The sequence below is a fragment of the Protomyctophum bolini genome (genome assembly GCF_963924005.1).
Source record: "Protomyctophum bolini genome assembly, chromosome: 11".
In the NCBI taxonomy this organism is placed as follows: Eukaryota; Metazoa; Chordata; class Actinopteri; order Myctophiformes; family Myctophidae; genus Protomyctophum; species Protomyctophum bolini.
Window position 1 is genome coordinate 6024495 of NC_137872.1, and position 24387 is coordinate 6048881.

General features: G+C 43.9%; 1 protein-coding gene across 3 annotated transcripts; it reads left to right on the forward strand.

Moving 5' to 3' along the window:
* The first annotated feature begins 2364 nt into the window (after positions 1 to 2364).
* zbedx (zinc finger BED-type containing X) lies at positions 2365 to 23986 on the forward strand. Of its 3 annotated transcripts, XM_080775700.1 has the most exons (12): positions 2365 to 2683; positions 4769 to 4825; positions 6034 to 6171; positions 6840 to 6983; positions 10164 to 10421; positions 11773 to 11896; positions 13589 to 13770; positions 16614 to 16658; positions 17393 to 17626; positions 18511 to 18665; positions 19959 to 20295; positions 23511 to 23986. In XM_080775700.1, exons 1-12 carry the CDS (start codon positions 2474 to 2476, stop codon positions 23709 to 23711), a joined length of 2085 nt encoding a protein of 694 aa, XP_080631826.1. In that variant the 5' UTR covers positions 2365 to 2473; the 3' UTR covers positions 23712 to 23986. The 3 variants fall into 3 exon arrangements, with proteins under 3 accessions (XP_080631826.1, XP_080631827.1, XP_080631828.1); XM_080775701.1 differs by lacking the exon at positions 16614 to 16658; XM_080775702.1 differs by lacking the exon at positions 4769 to 4825.
* The last annotated feature ends 401 nt before the right edge of the window (positions 23987 to 24387 follow it).

Consider the following 24387-nt stretch of genomic DNA (forward strand, 5'->3'; position numbering starts at 1 on the left):
ATATTGTAGGCCTACTTTTTATTTGTACAGTAGGCTAGCCTATATTATACACAGTGACATATTAAAAACAATTGCTTTGCCAACTGTTTGGCGGCCAATGTATATAATTATATAATGTTTCCTTCCTGCCATTGTTTGTTGTGTTGTCATGGTTACATAGGCAGTGCTGTCCAAAGTTCATCATTCTCTATGGGGGGAAGAAGCTATTCTTTAGCCTGGTGGTAGGCTACTATGCACACAGCCTCCTGCGGCCTGCCTGAAGGGAGGCAGGGGGTCAAACAACCGGCTGTGTGCTGGGTGGGGTGGGCCGGGGGCCTCTCTTTCATGGTAGTCTACTGGAAGCCCTTTCCCTCCCACGTAGGCTACTTGAAACTATAGAGACCACATGTAAAGTAACTATCATTTTTGAGGCATTTTTATTTAGTATTTCCAAGTTTCACTATACTTTTAACTTCTATCTTGGATCCAAATATTGTAAGCCTACTTTTTACTCCACTACACTTTACTTTACTACTTACTTTTGATTAAAAAAAAAAAAAAACATATGATACAGTGAGTAACCACTTCAGTTCAGCTTAGTTGGCTATTATACATCTTGGCTATTTGAAAATATAACCGGTCTATAGATCTGCTATTTTCACAAGATAATTTATTATACATTTCGAAAACTCAAAATGGGACATACATTCTGCACAAAGAATAGCCTACTTTTACTTTTGGTACTTTAAGTACATTTTGAAGCCAAGACTTTTGTACTTTTACTCAAATAAATGTCGAATTCCATACTTCTTGTCAGGTCTAAATGGGTTAAGTATGGGGAGGCCAAATAGATAACAATGTAGAGGTCCTTAACTGCATTTGAAGACAGTGTTTTTTCCTATTCAGAGCGTCAGGCCCTCGTTTGGACTCCTCCTCTAAAGCACCTCTCGTCTTTAGAGGTGTGCATGAAGAGACTTTATTTATTTTAGGGGTCCTTGACATGAAAAGGTCTGAGATCCACTGCTGAAAATCAACTGCTACATCAACAATGTTTATTTCACAGTATGCAGAATGGGTATACATTTCAAACGAACGCACACAAGTCAATACAAAAACTGTTATACTGTGGACGATATCATGATAAAGCATTACACTTGTTTACAACAGGGTCCACCATTTTCAATTCATCAGAACATTTAGAGGCTGTACAAACAGCATCCTTATTCCTTCCACATTTAAAACAACTCAACCACCACCACTTATCATTCCTGAGGCTGTGTCTTCATCTGCCCTCTGGGTGGCGCCAACTCCCAGTTTTGCAGAGAGCCTCGAGGAAGGAGGGCAGAGCCTAGGAAATGGGGGAAAAAAATAAAAAATAAAAATAAGGTCTAGTCGTGACGTCAGGACACCGTTCATGCTTTCAGACGCAGACACTCGTTGTGCGCATGCCCAGACCGTGCAGGGACGTAATTTTTACATCCTTGTTGGAACCTCGCCCTCCCGCAAAAATGCCAACAAACGGTGTTGCCATGTCTGCTTATTCTAAGCGAAGTGAACAAATGGACCCGTTAGGGCCCTTTCTGAAACCAGTCCCTTGACTTGAAGTGCTCTCGGGAGGTTGCCTCGTCAGGAAGTGCCCCTCCAGCTGAATCAAGTTCCCTTGATTAGGGTGCTGGGTATAAAAAACTGTTTGGAAATACACTCGTCCTCCTTGTGCAGAAACAGGAAACAGACACCATTTGTTGCCATGGTTACCATCATGCAATTGTGTTACCTTTTATTTTGTAAATTTTATTTTAAAATAACATAGTAGCCTAGTATTTGTCTGTGCAGGCCTGCAGGGGACTCCCATCTGAAAAGAATATGTTGCAACTAGTAACTTGAGCCACAATAAGGGACCCCACTTCAAGTGAATTGAATATGAAGGACAACAATGGAAACAAGCCTTTATTGGGTTTTAAATCCTCTTATTATTGTTGTATTGAATTGTACATTGCTGTGCTTTTTTCTGCAAACTGTTAATAAAGTATTCAATCAATCGATCGGTCAATGAATGAATGAATGAATTATTCCAATCAATCAATCAATGTTTGTGTAATATTTCCTTTTAATTTTTATTTATTTTATGTTGAAAAAAATAGATCTACAAGACAACAACGTTGTTGTTTTGTTTATTTGCTTTGTTTTTTAATAGTGGCAAAAAATACATAAAAACTGCTTATTTTGGGGCCTATTATTTTCTTTAGACCCCATATACTCTCAGGTTTCTCTCCCTCCCACACCCAACCTGGCAACGCCGCCTAAACAAAGGCCTGCCCCCTTTTTTCTGTTTTTTTTTACCACGGGAAAAAAAGAGAGTAAAAAAAATCCTTTTACCGTGGCGATTCGTTACATTACCTACTCGTGGATTACTACGTCGAATCGCGGTACTTTTCGGCCGTTTTTCGCGCCAGCACATTAAATAACCACATCACAACGGCAATAAGGAGGCTCGATGGCGGGCATGGAGGCGGAGGCGGCGGCGGACGCGTCCGGGAACAGCGAGGCCAGGTCGGCGTGGCACGCGTGGAGGTACCGCCACCATTTCTCCTACAAGGCGGACCAGGGCAAAAATATCATCGTGCAATGTAATCTGTGCCTGCCCAAGGTTAACCTGCTCAGCTCGTCCAAAGCCAGCACGTCCAACCTCAAGAAACACTTAGATGTGAGTCTATAAAGAGCATTGGAATGAAATTAAAGCGCATTGTTTTATTAGTATTTTCCTTATGTAAGTGAGAGAGAGAGAGAGGAGCCATTGGGTTTTTTTTGGAGGAGGGTGGGGTGGGGGGGGTTTGGTTGTGGTGGTGATGGCTGCTCTGCTGCCGCTGCTCTGCTGGGGCTTAATGATTGAAGAAGAATGCTGCTAACCAAATCAACCCTCCCCAGACCTACTCCTACCTATCGCGTTACATTATTTGTGTGTGTGTGTTCTCCTCCTCCTCCTCCTACCTACTAGCTAGCCTATAATAACTACATGTAAATGAATGATCGCACGCAGCCACACACACACACACACACACACACACACACACACACGCACACACACACACACACACACACACACACACACACACACACACACACACACACACACACACGGTTGTCTTTTATTTATTTATGCTGCCTGCACCGCGCCGATGATGTGCAAAAACTATAATATACAGTTGTAATTTCAGATTTTTTCTTTCTTTTTTTAATTACAATTATTGCAGATTCACACACACAATGGATGCTTGTTAGGATTGCACCGAAAACTGTAATATGTAATAATTATATGAATAGACTATATTTCAGATATTTTTTTCCTCTTGTCCCAATAATTAGTATTATTAGTTTTTTGCACTGTAGCTCACACAATGGGTGATTGATTGTTGTGGGTTGCAGCTAAGCGATTGTTATTATTATGAATCGTTTTAAATAATAGGCCTATACATCTATTTTATTTATATATTAATCAATGAATGGATTAACCCACTGAGGTCCATGTATAGATTGTAGTGTACTGGCACTGCAAATCGAAAATTACATATTACACGAGATCAGAACGTGAGCAATTGCAGGTGGCTATTTTCATTATTTTTCATTTCATTATTTGTTGTTATGAACATGTTTTCTTTAGCTATATGCTGCTGGCCAATTAATCGAAAACTTTTAATATAGGATATGCAATATATATTTGAGACTGAACTGGAGTCATATTTCAGTTTTTTTGGTTAATTATATATCTAATGTTTTCATTTCAATTGCACTGACAACAGCTGTCGATCATCTAACTCGGTGGTTTTCAACCCTTTTCATATCAAGGTCCATTTGAGCCACGGACCACCATTTGATGACATTTAGCTTCTCACACCCAAAACTTTGAATATTGTTGTTGTTTGGATAAGATGTTGTCCACAATTCCATCCATGCTGTGTTGATGTTGTTACCATTAGGAGAGATAACAGACAACCATTGATCAAAATAACAATTCTTCTACATTCTCTAAGTGTGTAAATTAAGTAATGCAGATGTTTAACCCATTCTGACCTGAGATCAGATTCATACGAGGTTTCCACTGGACACACACTGGTCTGATGAACCCATTCTGACCTGAGATCAGATTCTAAAAATGTCAGTCGTTCTTCGAATTTTTCAAAAATTGCAGACCTACAAGCTCGTATCGCGCCACTCGGTGGCGCGATATGAGCTTGTAGATCTGCTATTTTTCAATAGGTAAAGCATAACATGATGCTAACACCAAAATGGGTGCCCGGTCAGAATGGGTTAACTATTGAGTGTACATTGAAACCTTTCATTTTGCACTCTCAAGAGTTAAATATCTAATACGGGTCCATTTGGTTATACCAACTGTCCATCATTTAGCTGGGGACCACCTGGAACCTCCTCAAGGACCATTGATGGTCCCTGGGCCACTGGTTGAAAACCACTGATCTATAACTGATTATTGTTCTATCGATTGCTTTAGAGTTTAGATTAATCAACGAGCATTTTCAACAGGCCTGTGTGTGTGTGTGTGTGTGTGTGTGTGTGTGTGTGTGTATATATATATATATATATGCATTTTGTAAATTTCCAATTCATTAACCCAATACATGATTGTCTCACAGTCACAATGGTGTCTGCAAAGAATTTGAAAATAACAGATCTACACAAAACACGCTCTCAGAAGGAAGGCGAGCGATTGATTGCATAGATTCTTGGCTATTTTCATTATTTTTTTTGAACATTTTAATTTTGAACCTTTTAGAAACTCCACGAGGGACAATATCAGTCACCAGAAGCAGGGACAGGTTTGCACAACGATGTAAGTTAACAACAATGGGCTTATAGGAGGGGGGGCGTGGCTGAAACACATATTGACATGGTCAAATATCATAATTTAAATCAAGCAACTTATACCCATTAAGACCTGGAAAGCATCTGCATCGTCTTAGCTTTTAACCAGTTTGACCATTATTTTAAACTTTAGCTGTATATATACTGTAGTTGATCTACAAGCTCATAGCGAGGTACCGAGTGCCGCACTACGAGTTTGTAGATCTGCTATATTTTTTCTTCTTTTTTTCCCTTCTTTTTTTAATCGTGAAAATGTGTGCAAATCTTTGAACATGTGATTTACGTAGCGTAAACAAGGATTGGGGTAACGCTCGCCACCTATAGAACAAACATGGGTAAATGTTCTACAGCACTGTCACTCATCCCTTAAAAAGTGTCGTCCTTTAAAACAGCCCTGAAGTGAAAAGTCACCTTCCAGGAGGCCAACGTGAGAGCTAATACTAACTAGACGAATAACAGTTTAAGTCCAAATTTTTTTCTGAACCCTCCACGAAAAGGCCTAGTTGTCCTGACCACTTATCCATTATTTATACATTATGGATAATTAGTGTGTGACTGTTATTCGTCTATAGTACTCAATTATCACTTCTCCCCACCCTTTTTTTCCCTTATTTTGTGCGACATGCGAACGCATCAGAAGTTGAAATGCGGAGAATCAGAGAATACTCTACAACAGAGGCTTTCAACCTTTTTCATATCAAGGTCCATTATTTATTCAGCATTTGAGCCACAGACCACCATTCTATGACATTTAGCCTCTCAGACTAACTAAGCGATGTTTTGTTTTTGTTATTGTTAATACGATTTCGGACAGATTTCCATGCGGTATTGATGTCGTAGCATTAGGAGAGATAACAGGCAAATGTTGATCAAAAAATGTAAAGAAAATCTCTAATTGTGTAGACTTCTTGTAAATAATAATTATTATGGGATGGCCATATTATCTGAATGAGTAGAGAGAAACAGAAGGTCACAGGTTCGATTCCCGGCCCTGGCAATGTGTCGGGGTGTCTCACTTTAGTCGTATAACTGCTCCCTGCACTCCAGACTGACCGCCTGAGCAGCAATCAGCTGGGTGAAACGGAATAGCCTCAGTGGGATCAAATAGATCTAATTATTATCATCATCATCATCATTAATGGTGTTTATTTGTTTGCATTTGCTTTTCCTTCGCAGAGGAAACATTTCGGCGCCGAGGCGGGCAAAGAAGGAACCACCAACCGAGGGCGTAAGAAGGCGGAGAATGGGGAGAACAGCGGACACATCGCACTCAAGAAGATCAAAGCGGAGATCATCTCCAAATGCATGACCCAGGTAGTGGTGGACAGTTATTTAACCCATTCTGACCTGAGATCAGATTCATACGAGGTTTTCCACTGGACACACACTGGTCTGATGAACCCATTCTGACCTGAGATCAGATTCTAAAAAAATGTCAGTCGTTCTTTGATTTTTCAAAAATAGCAGACCTACAAGCTCGTAGCGCGCCACTCGGTGGCGCGCTATGAGCTTGTAGATCTGCTATTTTTCAATAGCTAAAGCATAACATGATGCTAACACCAAAACGGGTTCCCGGTCAGAATGGGTTAACTCTTTTTATTGTTGCTGACAACATTGATCCAGTCCTATGTCCCTCAATGCTTCTCGTAGCAGCGGGGACTTTTCTTTTGAAAACCCCCAATATTCACTTCCCCTAAAAAAAAGCGCACGCGGGTGTTTTTACCCCTCAACTGCTTCTGACAGACATACAGTACTAGGGGTTGGAACATGCTTCCTAGCAAGCCCGACCCAGGTAACTCTATGGGCGCCACTTCCACCCTCAGTGCGAGAAGACAGGCTTCTAGCCGGGGGATATCAGAGAGTCTATTCTGAGTTAATACAAAAAACCCAAAAGACTGCAGCGAGCGATACAAAAGTATTTTATTTTGTACTTTTGAATACATGAGTATTTATTTGAGTACGATATTATATACTTTCTCCAGGGTAAAGTGGACAACCTGGTGTACAGTTACATCGTGGCAGACTGCCAGTCCTTCTACCTGCTGGAGCAGCCCGGCTTCAAGAAGATGATCGAGGGCCTGAGCGACGGTAGACCGCCCATGGACAGACCCACCCTGTTCGCCAAGGTGAGTTTAGTTAGGACAGACCCACCCTGTTCGCCAAGGTGAGTTTAGTTAGGACAGACCCACCCTGTTCGCCAAGGTGAGTTTAGTTAGGACAGACCCACCCTGTTCGCCAAGGTGAGTTTAGTTAGGACAGACCCACCCTGTTCGCCAAGGTGAGTTTAGTTAGGACAGACCCACCCTGTTCGCCAAGGTGAGTTTAGTTAGGACAGACCCACCCTGTTCGCCAAGGTGAGTTTAATTAGGACAGACCCACCCTGTTTGCCAAGGTGAGTTTTGTTAGGACAGACCCACCCTGTTCGCCAAGGTGAGTTTAGTTAGGACAGACCCACCCTGTTTGCCAAGGTGAGTTTAGTTAGGACAGACCCACCCTGTTTGCCAAGGTGAGTTTAGTTAGGACAGACCCACCCTGTTCGCCAAGGTGAGTTTTGTTAGGACAGACCCACCCTGTTCGCTAAGGTTAGTTTAAAAAACGTGACTCGTTTTCAGCTTGTCCAAAATCCAACATGGAAATAATTATGACGTTTGTGCAAAAATAATTGCGATTATCTCAAATAAAATAAAAAAATATTGTGATATTATATCTTTCCATATGGTCCCCATCCCTAGAGCGTTGCAGTCCCGCCCCCTTTCATGACGACGCCAGGCCCAGAAAATGCATTTTTCCCATAGACATTTCAAAAAGTATTTATTTAAAGACATTTTAAGCGTCGTACGAAGCCAACTCGAGTCGTGACAAATCATGACAACAAACACAATATTTTGGACCAAACAAATAATTACAAAGAAGAAAAACAACAAGAAAAGTGTTGTAATGTAACGTGCCATTTTTTTCCTACTTTCTAATTCTTTGTTTGGCCCAAAACATTGTGTTTATTGTCATGATTTGTCACGAAAAAGAGTTGGCTTTGTCCGCGGCGTAAACGTCTTTAAATAAATACTTTCTGAAAAGTCTATGAGGAAAATGAACGGGGATTTATTTTCCGGGTCTCTCGAGGGGGCGGGACTGCGACGCTCTATTATGGGATTATATTTATTGCTTTCAATTTAATCCATGCGTCCGTATTCGTGTTTCTTCCAGGTGGACCATGCGTTCGCTCTAATCCATGCGTCCGTATGTGTGTTTCTTCCAGGTGGACCATGCGTTCGCTCTAATCCATGCGTCCGTATATGTGTTTCTTCCAGGTGGACCATGCGTTTGCTCTAATCCATGCGTCCGTATTCGTGTTTCTTCCAGGTGGACCATGCGTTCGCTCTAATCCATGCGTCCGTATGTGTGTTTCTTCCAGGTGGACCATGCGTTCGCTCTAATCCATGCGTCCGTATATGTGTTTCTTCCAGGTGGACCATGCGTTTGCTTTAATCCATGCGTCCGTATTCGTGTTTCTTCCAGGTGGACCATGCGTTCGCTCTAATCCATGCGTCCGTATATGTGTTTCTTCCAGGTGGACCATGCGTTCGCTCTAATCCATGCGTCCGTATGTGTGTTTCTTCCAGGTGGACCATGCGTTCGCTCTAATCCATGCGTCCGTATATGTGTTTCTTCCAGGTGGACCATGCGTTCGCTCTAATCCATGCGTCCGTATATGTGTTTCTTCCAGGTGGACCATGCGTTTGCTCTAATCCATGCGTCCGTATATGTGTTTCTTCCAGGTGGACCATGCGTTCGCTCTAATCCATGCGTCCGTATATGTGTTTCTTCCAGGTGGACCATGCGTTCGCTCTAATCCATGCGTCCGTATATGTGTTTCTTCCAGGTGGACCATGCGTTTGCTCTAATCCATGCGTCCGTATGTGTGTTTCTTCCAGGTGGACCATGTGTTCGCTCTAATCCATGCGTCCGTATATGTGTTTCTTCCAGGTGGACCATGCGTTCGCTCTAATCCATGTGTCCGTATAGGTGTTTCTTCCAGGTGGACCATGCGTTCGCTCTAATCCATGCGTCCGTATATGTGTTTCTTCCAGGTGGACCATGCGTTCGCTCTAATCCATGCGTCCGTATATGTGTTTCTTCCAGGTGGACCATGCGTTCGCTCTAATCCATGCGTCCGTATACGTGTTTCTTCCAGGTGGACCATGCGTTCGCTCTAATCCATGCGTCCGTATATGTGTTTCTTCCAGGTGGACCATGCGTTCGCTCTAATCCATGCGTCCGTATATGTGTTTCTTCCAGGTGGACCATGCGTTCGCTCTAATCCATGCGTCCGTATATGTGTTTCTTCCAGGTGGACCATGCGTTTGCTCTAATCCATGCGTCCGTATATGTGTTTCTTCCAGGTGGACCATGCGTTTGCTTTAATCCATGCGTCCGTATATGTGTTTCTTCCAGGTGGACCATGCGTTTGCTCTAATCCATGCGTCCGTATATGTGTTTCTTCCAGGTGGACCATGCGTTTGCTCTAATCCATGCGTCCGTATATGTGTTTCTTCCAGGTGGACCATGCGTTCGCTCTAATCCATGCGTCCGTATATGTGTTTCTTCCAGGTGGACCATGCGTTCGCTCTAATCCATGCGTCCGTATATGTGTTTCTTCCAGGTGGACCATGCGTTCGCTCTAATCCATGCGTCCGTATATGTGTTTCTTCCAGGTGGACCATGCGTTTGCTCTAATCCATGCGTCCGTATCATAGACTGTAAAAAGTATGGACAAAGCGTTCCGCGGGTCTAACATGAACATAAAATGAAGCCTGTCAGTCCTTGCAATGGAAGTCGCCATCTTTCTAGATCCGTTTTGGCCCAGCTCAGGCCAGCTGGCCCATTGGCTGGCCCAGACAACGAGGCGGGACTTCCCCCTTCTTCTTCGTTGGTTTTTATTTTGACTCGAGTGGGTGGGGGATCCCGTTCATAGACTGTAACGGTAGCCACGCCCCTCAGAACATGCGCGACTTTATGGTCATTTATTTTATAAATGGGACCATAATTTTCCAAAAAGAATATTATGACATTAGAAATGAGACTTTAAACTAGTGACTGGAAGAAAAAAGTATTCATGACCATGTTTATTAAGGTAATACAGTCTAGGTGAAGTTGGGCCAAAATACATGGACCTCTATGGGGCTATGGGTTTTTCTGGGTCCAGTGACAGCGCCACAACAGGCCATTATATGAACTTTAATTTCCTTAGTGGCTTCACAAAATATCTCTCTGACTGCCCCCCTGGTCCGTATACGTGTTTCTTCCAGGTGGACCATGCGTTCGCGGCCATGCGAGACGAGCTGGTGGTGAAGCTGAACGCGGTGCAGTACGTGTGCACCACGGCTGACATCTGGACGGCCAACAACCGCAGCTTCTTCGGGATGACGTGCCACTGGATCGACACCGACTCGCTGGAGCGCAAGTCGGCCGCGCTGGGCTTCGCCCGGCTGCAGGGCCGACGCACCTACGACAACATCGCCGGGAGGATCCACGACATCCACGTGGCGTACAACATCGAGAGCAAGGTCGGTGTAAAGACCATGGCCAAAGATGTTTCTCTTTTATTGAGTTGATGTTTCGGTCGTTAGACCTTCATCAGGTCAGACAGGGTCTTCTTCTCTGTTTTTCAAAGACACAATTCTTTTATACTTTTTAATATTAATACTTTTAATTAAAACTTTAATAAATACTTTTTAATACACTGTTGCCCTACGCACCTGTCACCAACCTGTTGAGGTGTGCATTGGCCTTTTTCTCTAAAGTTTTCGTCAGTGAAAAAACATTGACACTAAAACTAAGGCTAAAATGTCAGGGAGGGACTAGTGGAGAATTGATCCAGTAGAACTAAAAGGTTTGGTTGCTCTCAGAAAATAGCAGATCTACAAGCTCACGTGAGAGAGTGTGAGCTTGTAGATGTGCTATTTTCAGCATGCAACCTGTTAATTTATGTTGCTCCTCTATTGTACACTTTACGGTACCACACACACTGGTAATCTGCAGCGAGCGCTGGGAAATGTACATGTGAGATAAGGAGGGCACCGGGTGTTCCTGCCTGTTCACTGCCAGGAAAAGTGAGTCAACCGACTCAACTCAAATCTTTGCTCCTGGGGGGGTGGGGTCCCTGGGACAACATATTTTCAGATGGGGGTCGGCGGCCAATTACATATAATCTTGGGGGTCCTTGACATGAAAATGTTTGAGAAAGACTGACAGAAACATGAGGATTTTCATAAAACTGTCAGGATTCGGAAGGCCTCTGCCTGGCCTTTGTCCTCAGGTCAAAATGGGTTAAGTTCGATTCATCACAACCAAGTGTAAAATCTGGCAAAACGACGACGGCAAAATCGTAGATTTAAATTGTAGATTTACTTGACTAAAACTAAGACATTTCAGATGACTGAAACATGACAACAAAACTAAACGACATTTTATTCAAAAGACTGCGAGTGAAACCGAACCAAAATGGTCCCCCCCGTGCAGGTGCAGACGACCTAGACTAACCCAGAATGGTCCCCCCCGTGCAGGTGCAGACCAACTAAACTAACCCAGAATGGTCCCCCCCATGCAGGTGCAGACCACCTAAACTAACCCAGAATGGTCCCCCCCGTGCAGGCGCAGTCCAACTAAACTAACCCAAAATGGTCCCCCCCGTGCAGGTGCAGACCAACTAAACTAACCCAGAATGGTCCCCCCCATGCAGGTGCAGACCAACTAAACTAACCCAAAATGGTCCCCCCCGTGCAGGTGCAGACCACCTAAACTAACCCAGAATCGTCCCCCCCGTGCAGGTGCAGACCAACTAAACTAACCCAGAATGGTCCCCCCCATGCAGGTGCAGTCCAACTAAACTAACCCAAAATGGTCCCCCCCGTGCAGGTGCAGACCACGGTGACGGACAACGGCAGCCCGTTCATCAGCGTGTTCAAGGAGTTCTCTCTGGACAACCAGGACACAGACGATGACGTGGGCTTCTTCGAGAACGTCGGGCACATCCTGGAAGGCGAGTGCCCGTTTTTAGGGGCCGTTTGACTTTGTATCATATCGTTTAAATAATCAAAGGCAAATAATCAATTGTTCCAAATATCAATGCTAAGTACTTGTGCGTTGTGTTTAGCAATTTTAAGAAGAAAAAATTAAAAGAGGGGTTTGATTACTTTTCCATTCCATATCGCTTAATTGGTCTATCAGTTAATGTGTGTATTCTCTGTGTTCATGTGAAGGTGTGATTTGTCCATGTAAATACAATGTCCACGTATTTGCCAGAGAATCACTGTTTACTTATTTACAGTATATCCATATTTATACATTTTTCCCTTGAAAAAAACTCCACATGTTTCACACAATGTTTTGAGGGGCGCGGGGCACGGAACAACGTGCGTTCATTACGGGGTTTGTGACAGGCTGCAGACACTTGAGTTGGGACTACTAGCCGATAGCGCCGAAGTTGTGTTGCTTAAAGGAATGCATAGTTGCGTTCTCCTCAACTGCTGCGCAGCAACAACAAAAATATAAAAATGAGAAAAATATACTGAATATACCAGTCTGCAATGCAAACTAATAGGCGAGTGCACTCCAGGGCATATGCAAAGGGAAAGAATGACTTCTGTCCGTGACAATAATCAATGCTACAGTTTGAATTCTGTACACATGCACACAGAGCAAAAAATATGATAAATATGAAATATGAAAACTTGTTGAAGTACAACGCATGAGTCAAGTAGCTGCTTTTGTATCAAACCCTTTCCTCTTTACTGAGCCTACTGTCATTGAACTGCTGTCCGATAAAATGCAGGATGAGTTTGCATTAACTTCAGATATTTAAATGGAGATTATTGGATTAGTAAGTGACTGTCACCTGCAGATCAGAGCTAAAGAGAAGGAATTTTGGTCTCTTGTGAGCAGAGAAGTATCCCCTGATTGTGTCGTGTGCACTGAAGCTGCATGCCTACTTTGGTTCCACGTACTTATGTGAAATGGCCTTTTCACAAATGAAAATAATAAAATCCAAGTTTAGAACTCGTATGACTGACTCACATCTTAATGACACCCTCAGACTGGCAATCACTAAATATGAACCAGATTTCAAAACGCTTGCAGATAAAGTGCAGTCACAGCTGTCATTAAAGGTGGGCTGACCCTGAGAGTATGTCACCATATCTGTGCAAATATATATGGTCATGTTATGCCTATGTCATTTGAACATCTGCCAATGTGAATATTCATTGAAATGAGAAACAAAATATTTCTAATACTAATTATTTCTAATTTGTCTTAATATTATTTGACATTGATAATATAACTTACTATAAGTATTTATTCTAATTTAAGCTTTAGTCTTTGTGTGGATGTGTGCACATGCATTGAGCCTGTCAGAAATAGCAAAAAAACAAGTGTTTTTTCTAACACGTTTTAGTGGTAGATCTTGGCTTACAATTGGGAATAAAATGGGCTCTTGGGCTTGAAAAGGTTGGTTACCACTGGTTTAGACAATAGTGTGTAAACACAAACATTGAGGGGACGCAAATTGTGATTGGCCAGAACGATATGTCGTATGATGATAAGAGCGGCCCTCACTTCACACGGGTGTGATTTGTCTGTCACTGTATAGATCTCAAATCATTGAATCGCACCGTATCGAATCACCACAACACCCCTATACTAATAATTGTTACAACTGTCAATCTCCATGCAGGCGAGTCTGAGCAGGACATGCTGCTGTTCCTGCCGTCCCTCCAGCGCTGTGCGTCTCACACCCTGATCCACATTGTGGCAGAGGACCTGTGGCAGGCCGTGTCTCAGGGGCCCATGTGTCAGCTCCACTACAGCACCATGGCCAAGGTCTACTCCATGTGGAACAAGTCCCACCTGCTGCAGGTGAGACACACGCATGCTTAATGGACGTCGCTGGTGATTTTAACAAACACATTTTGACTTCGTTTTAGTCAGAGAGGGCCCTATTTTCGTCAGTGCCTTACCTCTTATCGCTATACTTCTTTGCTTTTTTTTACTATTTTGAAAAATACAATAGTTCAAATAAAGTCGATCTACAAGCTCACAACGTGAGCAACAAAACAACAACAAATGCACGTTCGTCCAACCAGGGGAAACTCCCCCCTGGTCGGGTGAAATGAAGCGTCTTGGACTCCTCATGCATTGAAGGAGGCATGAGGTCAGTCCGCCGCCCTCCCCAGGTTTGCAGAGGGAGTGTAGAGCCAACTGGGTGAAAAATGGGTGGCAAAATCGTGGGATGAAACTTGAAATGAAAGAATAAAATAAAAAGACGTTTACGGATAAGGGGTAAGGCACTGAGGTGAAATAGGGCCCAAAGTCCTTTTTAATAAAATGTCATTTTATATTAGTCATCTGAAATGTCTACTTTTAGTCGACTAAATATAATAGTTTAGTCTTCTAAATCTACGGTTGATTTTGTCGACACTAATGTAGTTTGCCTGATTTTATTCCTGGTTGCATGCTGAAAATAGCCGATCTACAAGCTCACAACGGGTGGCCCTTCGGCGAGTTTCGAGCTTGTACATCGTCTATTTTCAGCGAGCAACACCCGAGCGCAACCAAACATCAAATGACTCGCTTTTATTACTTTTAGTTCTACTTTATCTCTTCTCCACCAGTTCCCTCCCTAACATTTTAGTCTAGTTAGTCTAGACAGTATATTCAGTCATAGTTTTAGTTTTTTAGCTTACTTTTCATTTAGTTTTTATTTCGTTTTCGTCAGTGGAAAAAAGGTAGTCGACGAACGTTTTCCGTCATAGTTTTTGTCGACAAAATCAACACTGCTTGGACATCAGATATTTTGTTAAGTGTCTTTTATGTTTGTTTAGTTTTTCTGACATGCATTAAAGTTCTCAGTGGCCCACGGCTGATTTCACTCATTTGGATTCCATAGAAGCCATGCATGTCTTCTATGGGAGCATGTCATGGACCAGAAATAGGCCATCTTCAAGCTTACAACACGTCACGTGTCGTAAGCTTGTAGAGCAGTTGAAGTGGTCAAACTAGCAATAGAATGCACGTTCAATCTTAGAGAAAATACTAATGATATTGGATATTTCATAGCACTAATGTGGGGTTCCTTTCACACTGTTTTCGCATATTAGGACTCGGCCTAACAAACATTGTTTCGGTCGTGACATTTTATTTTTTTGCTTTGATGAGTGCATTTGTATTCCATAGAAGTCAAGGTGTCTTCTGTGGAATCATGTTGTGCAGCGGAAATATTTCCCCCGGTTATTAGAGCATTTGAAGTGCTCAAGCTAACTAAATGTTCAGAAGCATATTCCGTAAAACCCAAAAGGTCTGAGATATTGCATAAAAACAAAGGTCAAGGAATACGGCAGGAATAATATGACTAAAACATCATAATTGTACATATTGTGTATTGTATATTGTGTAGAAAACAGTGTGGGTTTCTACTTTCACACTTGTTTCACCAATCGCACAATAGCACTTGGCCATACACATTTTCAGTCGTGGAAAAATCTATTGAAAGATAATTAAAAAAATTAAAAAAATATGTGGCCGTATGTGTCCGCTGCTACTACACCACAGCACCACGGCCAAGGTTTACACCTTGAGGTGACCTGCTTCAGGTGTGACCTCAAGGTTTACACCTTGAGGTGACCTGCTTCAGGTGTGACCTCAAGGTTTACACCTTGAGGTGACCTGCTTCAGGTGTGACCTCAAGGTTTACACCTTGAGGTGACCTGCTTCAGGTGTGACCTCAAGGTTTACACCTTGAGGTGACCTGCTTCAGGTGTGACCTCAAGGTTTACACCTTGAGGTGACCTGCTTCAGGTGTGACCTCAAGGTTTACACCTTGAGGTCACGCCTGCTTCAGGTGCTGCCTGCAACTATCTCCCACCGCAAACGTGAGCACGCAGCTGTCATGTGGAAGCATTGAATAGTATTATATTGTATTTATTTTCGCTCGCTTTGCTGCCTTTCCAGACGACCGAGCGGACATACTAGCTTGCCCGATGTGTAGTGAAGTGTGCATGCCATGCCATGATGTGTAATAGATGAAAGGATAATGGAAGAAATAATTTTAAAAGTGAATACTCTGTGATCGTGATGATCGTTGCCACGGTTACAGACACGGCTGGGATGCTCGTTAAAATTATACCCCAAAACATATTTATTTGAAAGTGAAATTCAAATATCCCTTTTTGATCCAAAATTCCAACAGTGACAACCGTTGGAGGAACGTGGGTTCACTTTGACCGGGGATTAATCGTGCTCCTACCGATTGATTAGTTGATTGATTGATTGAATACTTTATTAACATACTTGATAACGCTTAACCCATTCTGACCTGAGATCAGGTTCTAAAAATGTCTTCTACATCCTGACAGTTTTCCATTCTGACCTGAGATCAGATTCTAAAAATGTCTTCTATGTCAGTCGTTCTTCGATTTTTCAAAAATAGCAGACCTACAAGCTTGTAGCGCGCCACTCGGTGGCGCGCTATGAGCTTGTAGATCTGCTATTTCTTAATAGCTAAAGCATAACATAGTGCTAACACCAAAACGGGTTCCCGCCCAGAATGGGTTAAAAAGGATGACACAAAAAAAGCCTGGAGGGCCTGTTTTCCATTGTGGTCTTGTGTATTATTATTCAATGCATCAATAATGTATTCAATTCATCGAGAAGACATTCAATTCATCAAGAATTCCACTATTCCACCTGTGCCTTGTTTGTAGAGAGAAGCAAAGGAAAGGAAAAAAGGAAGAAAAGGAAAAAAAGAAGTAAGTTAGTTTAATTTAGAAGTTTAAGTTAGTTTAGTTTGGTTTTTCCCCGACAGAAAAAATAAATAAAAATATAGTTGGGGAAACACTGCATTAGTATGATTAACCACGTAATGTCATACTTTGTTATACAATGGTGTCACACACACACACACACACACACACACACACACACACACACACACACACACACATATATAAGGGCATTGCAGTGGCGGCCATTTTGTGGTTGCACTCAAAAATAGGCCATTCATTTTTTCCCTATAGAGAACATATTTATATAGATTATTCTAAGCCTGGAATCAAGACATCCAGGATCCTGTTGAATCATGACCATAAAACCTTTGATTCTGTGGGGAAAAAAAATAATAGAAATGGATATTTAATTATTGTTATTTAATTATACTATACTTAATAAATATTCTTTGTTAGGTTATTTTTTTTCTTCTCTCTCGCAGAATCAATTGTTTTATGGTCATGATTCACCAGGATCCTGGGTGCCTTAATTCTAGACTTAAATTAAACGATATACTGTATATATTTTGGGAAATCTCTATAGGAAAAATGTATGGCCTGTTTTTGAGTGGAGCCACAAAATGGCCGCCACTGCTATGACCTATTTTAAGAAAGTGTAAAAAAAAAGTCAAAATTGAAAATGTTTTCCCCTCCCCGCCAAAAAAATATATATATATCATCGCTAACCGTGCCACTTTTCCCTTGCTCCCCACCACTAGGTGGCGATGGACGCGGCGGAGGACATCGCCAAGATGCCTCTGGTGGTGCCGGCGGTGATCCGCTGGAACGTGGAGTACTGCGCCGTGCAGAAGATCGTCTCTCTCACGGAGACGGAGCTGACGGAGCTGTGCGCGCGCCTGGAGGTGCCGCGCCTTCAGCCCGAGGAGACCGCCTTCCTCAAGGAGTACGCCACCGTGTTCAACCCGCTGGCCTTCGCCCTGGAACTCTTCCAGGTAACACAGGCTCACTCGCGTCCGTCCATCCATCTTCAACCGCTTATCTGTGGTCGGGTCGCCGGGGCAACAGTCCGAATGCTATATAGAGTCGGAGAGGCATCCTAACCAGATGCCTGAACCACCTAAGATGGCTCCTTTCAAGGCGAAGAAGCAGTGACTCTACTCAGAGTCTCTTTAGCATCACTGAACTTCTCACCCTATCTCTGAGAGAGATGCCAGCCACTTAGCCAATAGTAGCCGATCTGCAAGCCCACAATGGGGTCCTTGCAAATAAAACATTTGAGAACCACTATTGTGGACTCATAAGTGTTTTTGATTGATTGAATAGTTCATTGAACATAAATGTAATAACAGCAACAGAGTACAGTGAGACACTCAGTCCAAAAGGGTTAGCACCAAACAAAAGTCCTTGCGGTCATAATCACTCCTAGTGAGTAAGTAAAGCCCATCACACACCGTCTGCGACCGCCGCGCGTCAACACAGCCGCCTCCATTCTTTTCAATGAACCTATCGCACACCGGCGGCGTCCGACGCGCGCCGGCGCCTCGCCTGGTGCGCCGATAGAACCAGTTATATTTTCCAGGCGGCGCCGCGCGGCAACGCGTTGCGCCTCGTCGGACGGAGCCGGTGTGTGTCGGGCTTCAGTAAGTAGTCACCTGGGCCTGGTCATTCCTACCTAATTTAATATTTAATGTTGTTAACAGGCAGAACAGAAGTGCTACCTGGGCCTGGTCATTTAATAATATGTAATGTTGTTACCAGGCAGAACAGAAGTGCTACCTGGCGCCTGGTCATTTAATAATATTTAATGTTGTTACCAGGCAGAACAGAAGTGCTACCTGGCGCCTGGTCATTTAATAATATTTAATGTTGTTACCAGGCAGAACAGAAGTGCTACCTGGGCCTGGTCATTCCCACCATCCTCAGTCTGAAGAACAAGCTGAACGAACAGAAGACGGTGGCGCGCTACTTCGGTGACGTCATCACCACCGTCGTAACGGCCATCGAGGTCCGCTTCCAGGACCTCTTCACCAGGTCTGGAAACTTGTCCTTTCTTTTATATTTTATTTCATTTGTTACTGAGCAAACACTATATATATATATATTATCTCATATACACTGTTAAATCTACTGTTGAATGGGTGGTGGGTACACTGTTAAATCTACTGTTGAATGGACGGTGGAGACACTGTCGCATTGGGTCGCAAGTTGTAGGGAAGTGTTGAAAGCCGATCGTGTGATAGCAGCGGGCTAACTAGCTAACCAACCAGCGATAGTAGCCGTCTGTCGGCTCAAATGCATTCAGCTTTTTCTTTTCTTCACACCTTCCAACCGATCTCCCGACTCCATGGATTAAAGAGTTGGTTTAATTTTACGCTCTTATGGTACAAACATCAATACAGCATGGAATTGTGGACGTATTCAACAACATCAAGTCTTGGGTCTGCCATCAAATGGTTGTCCGTGGCTCAAATGCAGAATCAATAATGGGCCTTGATGTGAAAGAGGTTGAAAACCATTGACATAGATTACAATTTACAATGTAGGCATTTATCAGACGCTCTTAATCCAGAGCGATTTACATTAACAAGAACAAAAAGCACGGCAATACATCACATACTTACAAAGTAGGTTATCATGAAACATGCGTAAGATAAAGAACGTAACAGTGGAATATCTATATAATGAAACTATACATACTATACTATACATATACTATAAAGTGCTGTGACTACATAAAATGCAATTCTAGTGCTGTCTACGTAACATGCTATGAGTCTGTATAAATGCTATTTAACCCATTCTGACCGGGAACCCATTTTTGTGTTTGCATCATGTTATGCTTTAGCTATTGAAAAATAGCAGATCTACAAGCTCATAGCGCGCCACCGAGTGGCGCGCTACGAGCTTGTAGGTCTGCTATTTTTGAAAAATCGAAGAGCGACTGACATTTTTTTAGAATCTGATCTCAGGTCAGAATGAGGTTAATCAGACCAGTGTGTTGTCCAGTGGAAAACCTTGTATGAATCTGATCTCAGGTCAGAATGGGTTAAGTCTAGTTAGTTAGTTAGTTAGTTACTTTATTGACACAAATGTATAAAACATTGGGTCCAAACAATAATAAAAAAACCCATGAATCAAAAACTTTAAAAAGGTACAATACATTAAAATATACATTACACAATACAGAAACCCTTTACAACAGGAGCTTTCTATTGCTCCACAAGTGACAGGCAGGCATGTAGCATGTACATGAAGTGCTATCTAAGGGGCTAGCCTAGGGCAAGTGCTACGGGATTATGAACTGTTTCTCTTCCCCTCCTCCAGCGTGGAAGCGAAGATCGCGACGGCCACCACGCCTCAGTTCCGCCTGTGGTGGATCTCTGCGTCGGAGCGTGACGACATGGCCTCTCTGCTGGTGACGGAGGCGTCTCAGCTGATGGAGCCGTGCTGCGACGCGGAGGCCCCGGGGGGCGCGGCGGCCACCACCACCGCCACCACCACCACCACCCACACCACGGCGGGCGCCATCGAGTCCGAGGACGACTTCTTCAGCTACGGCACGGTGGTGAAGAGCGCGGGCGCCACCGCGCAGAAGCGCGGCGTCAAGGACGAGATCCGCAAGTACCTGGACGGCACGGGGAAGAGCCTGGAGTGTCTGCAGGTATACTGTTTTGACTGGATTTACAGTTCTCGTTCGCAACGACTGATTTCAGTCATCCGTAGAAGCCAGCGTCGTGTCTATAGCGCACGGAAAATAGCTCACAACACGTCGCAGTACAACATGTTGTGAGCTTGTAGATTGGCTATTTTCCGTCGTTAGTTATTTTAAGATGAAAGAGTATTTGAAGTGATCAAAACTACCAATAAAATACTAAGTTTAATAGCATCTTCCAGAAGCATGAATGGTCTCAGAAATGTCATGATTTCTTCAGATGGTCGGCCCTAAAACATCATCATTACATTTTCAGTCTTGAGATTTTACTTAGTTTTATTTCATGTGGACGGCATGGGGAAGAGCCTACGGTTATAGCCTCGCTACCCGGGCTTTTATTTATTTCCGTTCGCATTTGGCTCAGAAATGAAAAGAGAATGTACGGTAAATAGGTTTTCAATGTAATGTGTCCCGGGACCCAGGGCTGGTCTTTTAGATGTGTCCCAGGGCTGGTCTTTTAGATGGGTCCAGGCCTGGTCTTTTAGATGGGTCCCAGGGCTGGTCTTTTAGATGGGTCCAGGCCTGGTCTTTTAGATGGGTCCAGGGCTGGTCTTTTAGATGGGTCCCAGGGCTGGTCTTTTAGATGGGTCCCAGGCCTGGTCTTTTAGATGGACCCAGGCCTGGTCTTTTAGATGGGTCCCAGGCCTGGTCTTTTAGATGGGTCCAGGGCTGGTCTTTTAGATGGGTCCCAGGGCTGGTCTTTTAGATGGGTCCCAGGGCTGGTCTTTTAGATGGGTCCAGGGCTGGTCTTTTAGATGGGTCCAGGGCTGGTCTTTTAGATGGGTCCAGGGCTGGTCTTTTAGATGGGACCCAGGGCTGGTCTTTTAGATGGGTCCCAGGCCTGGTCTTTTAGATGGGTCCCAGGCCTGGTCTTTTAGATGGGTCCCAGGCCTGGTCTTTTAGATGAGTCCCAGGGCTGGTCTTTTAGATGGGTCCAGGGCTGGTCTTTTAGATGGGTCCCAGGGCTGGTCTTTTAGATGGGTCCCAGGCCTGGTCTTTTAGATGGGTCCCAGGCCTGGTCTTTTAGATGGGCCCAGGCCTGGTCTTTTAGATGGGTCCAGGGCTGGTCTTTTAGATGGGACCTAGGGCTGGTCTTTTAGATGGGTCCCAGGGCTGGTCTTTTAGATGGGACCCAGGCCTGGTCTTTTAGATGGGTCCCAGGCCTGGTCTTTTAGATGGGTCCCAGGGCTGGTCTTTTAGATGGGTCCCAGGGCTGGTCTTTTAGATGGGTCCCAGGGCTGGTCTTTTAGATGGGACCCAGGGCTGGTCTTTTAGATGGGTCCCAGGGCTGGTCTTTTAGATGGGTCCCAGGGCTGGTCTTTTAGATGGGACCAGGGCTGGTCTTTTAGATGGGACCCAGGGCTGGTCTTTTAGATGTGTCCAGGGCTGGTCTTTTAGATGGGTCCAGGGCTGGTCTTTTAGATGGGTCCAGGCCTGGTCTTTTAGATGGGACCAGGGCTGGTCTTTTAGATGGGTCCAGGCCTGGTCTTTTAGATGGGACCAGGGCTGGTCTTTTAGATGGGTCCCAGGGCTGGTCTTTTAGATGGGTCCCAGGGCTGGTCTTTTAGATGGGTCCAGGGCTGGTCTTTTAGATGGGTCCAGGGCTGGTCTTTTAGATGGGTCCCAGGGACATTTTATGAGTCAAACTTCAACTACGTTAGAGTACAGTACTGAGTACAGTATTGCATCCCAGGACGGTGACCTGATTGCGGCGCCGGCGCTCACATCGGTGAACCAATAGGATCCACTGCTTTTTTAAATATAACCTCACCTGACTCCCAGACTCCCTCCCCATGCAGTCAGAGTTCAGAGTTTTAATGGATGTAGAATTGTGTGCAGTCTGTTCTTCTTAGCTTTGTTCTGGCTTCTAAGGCAGTGTGTATGCAAATTATTTTCTCTGCCACATCCGAGCTCATCCCAGCCACTCTCCTCCAACATCTTTGACCCATTATAATAAGCTGCCCCTCCACTCCACTCCCACATTCTCCAAAGACAAAATGCTAATTTGGAACTGAAGAGAGGGAGGGATTATACAAAGTAGGTACATGTACTGTATAACCTCGCCTCACCAGGCTTTCCACCTCGGAGGAAAGTCTGGTCTCTGTTCCAAAAGTGCTGTTTGAACCGGTCTGGAGCGGATGATATCGTTATGTCATGTTGTAGTCATTGTTTTGTAGTCATCAGGCAGGATCAATCAAACGGAACTTCCTTTTCCCTCAAACCGGAAGAATAACAATAAAAGCTCTCGTTTTCGGTTTGAGGGAAAAGGAAGTTCCGGAAGATTGATGACTACAAAACAATACTACAACATGACGTAGCGACCGATATCACCTGCACCCGACCGGTTCATGAACCGGAAATGGAATGGTTCCCAGGCTACTTGTGACATCACTAGTAGCACCATAATCAGTTGGCCTGTTGTGAGACTCACAAAATTGGGTATTTGTGGGGATAGAAGACACGTAGGGGAGCCCCAAAAAATGGGAACATTTGTGTAAATGACACGTAGCTTGCAGAGTTAGTTCAGTCAGATATACTCGAGGGGTTTCATGCCGTGCTCAAGCGCGCATACTCAAGGGAGTAATATGCTGCATTGCTAAGTGTGTGCAAGTCCCACACGTCATTCGCTGATGTGGCAGTCAGCTGACCAATTGGGCGGGCTACTTCAGCTCTTCCTGCCTTCCTCTGCATTATGGTTCCTGGTTGTTATGTGATGTTTGCTCCCACCACCACCCCAGCACCACCGGTGGGCTCTGCTATTTATGTTCCCCATGGGGGGGGGGTTTCATTGTATATCTATCTCCCTGCTCTTTATGTTTTATGATGGTGTTTAATTTGTGCCGAGCAGGGAGAAAGATTCCGCCGAGCCGAACGCCAAGATAAATATCATATTCACACTTGTATTCTCATTCTATAATAAATAATGGTTAAATCTATTCGTGAGTTGTCTGACTCTCGTACCTCTCAGCCTAAAACCTTTTTGGTCTTAAGAAAAAAAAGTGTAAAAATGTGAATGAATACGGTACATGTTTTATTTTATTTTTTTATGACCAAAATCAAACTGAACTGAACTGAACTCTCTCTCTCCTCAGGACTTCCCGCGGGTCAAGCAGCTCTTCCTGAAGATAAAACTGAACTGAACTGAACTCTCTCTCTCTCCTCAGGACTTCCCGCGGGTCAAGCAGCTCTTCCTGAAGTACAACACCACGCTGCCGTCCACGGCGCCCGTCCACCGCCTGTTCAGCCACAAGGGCAACCTGGTGACGTCGCAGAGCAACAGCATCACCGACGACTACTTCGAACGCATCCAGCTGCTGCGCTACAACAGCGCCGTGTGCTCCGCGGGCACACCGCCGCCAGAGTGAACCAAACCACCAACCAACCAACGCACGCAGCCTCGCTTTGGTTTGCTGTTTATTTAACCCATTCTGACCTGAGATCAGATTCATACGAGGTTTCCACTGGACAACACACTAGGTCTGATTAACCCATTCTGACCCGAGATCAGATTCTAAAAAAATGTCAGTCGTTCTTCGATTTCTTCAAAAATAGCAGACCTACAAGCTCGTAGCACGCCACTCGGTGGCGCGCTATGAGCTTGTAGATCTGCTATTTTTCAATAGCTAAAGCACGACATGATGCCGACACCAAAACGGGTTCCCGTTCAGAATGGGTTAACCCATTTAGGCCTGACTTTGCGCCACATATTCACGATTTTTTTCAAAAATAGCAGACCTATACAAGCTCCGCGCTATATGAGCTTGTAGATCTGCCATTTTTCAATAGCTAAAAGTATAACGTTATACGTTACAACCAAAAGGGGTTCCCGCCCCAAAATGGGTTAATCGGAAATGTACAGAAGCGTTATAGAGCATAGCGGTTTTCTGGATTCATTTAGAGATTTTGCTAAAAATATTTATATCGATTATTTTAAGCCTAGAATCAAGCCATGACCATAAAACCTTTTATTCTGTGAGGGGATAAAAATGTAATGACAAACGCTGAACAAAGGGTGTTAATTAGTATTGTAGTATAATATCA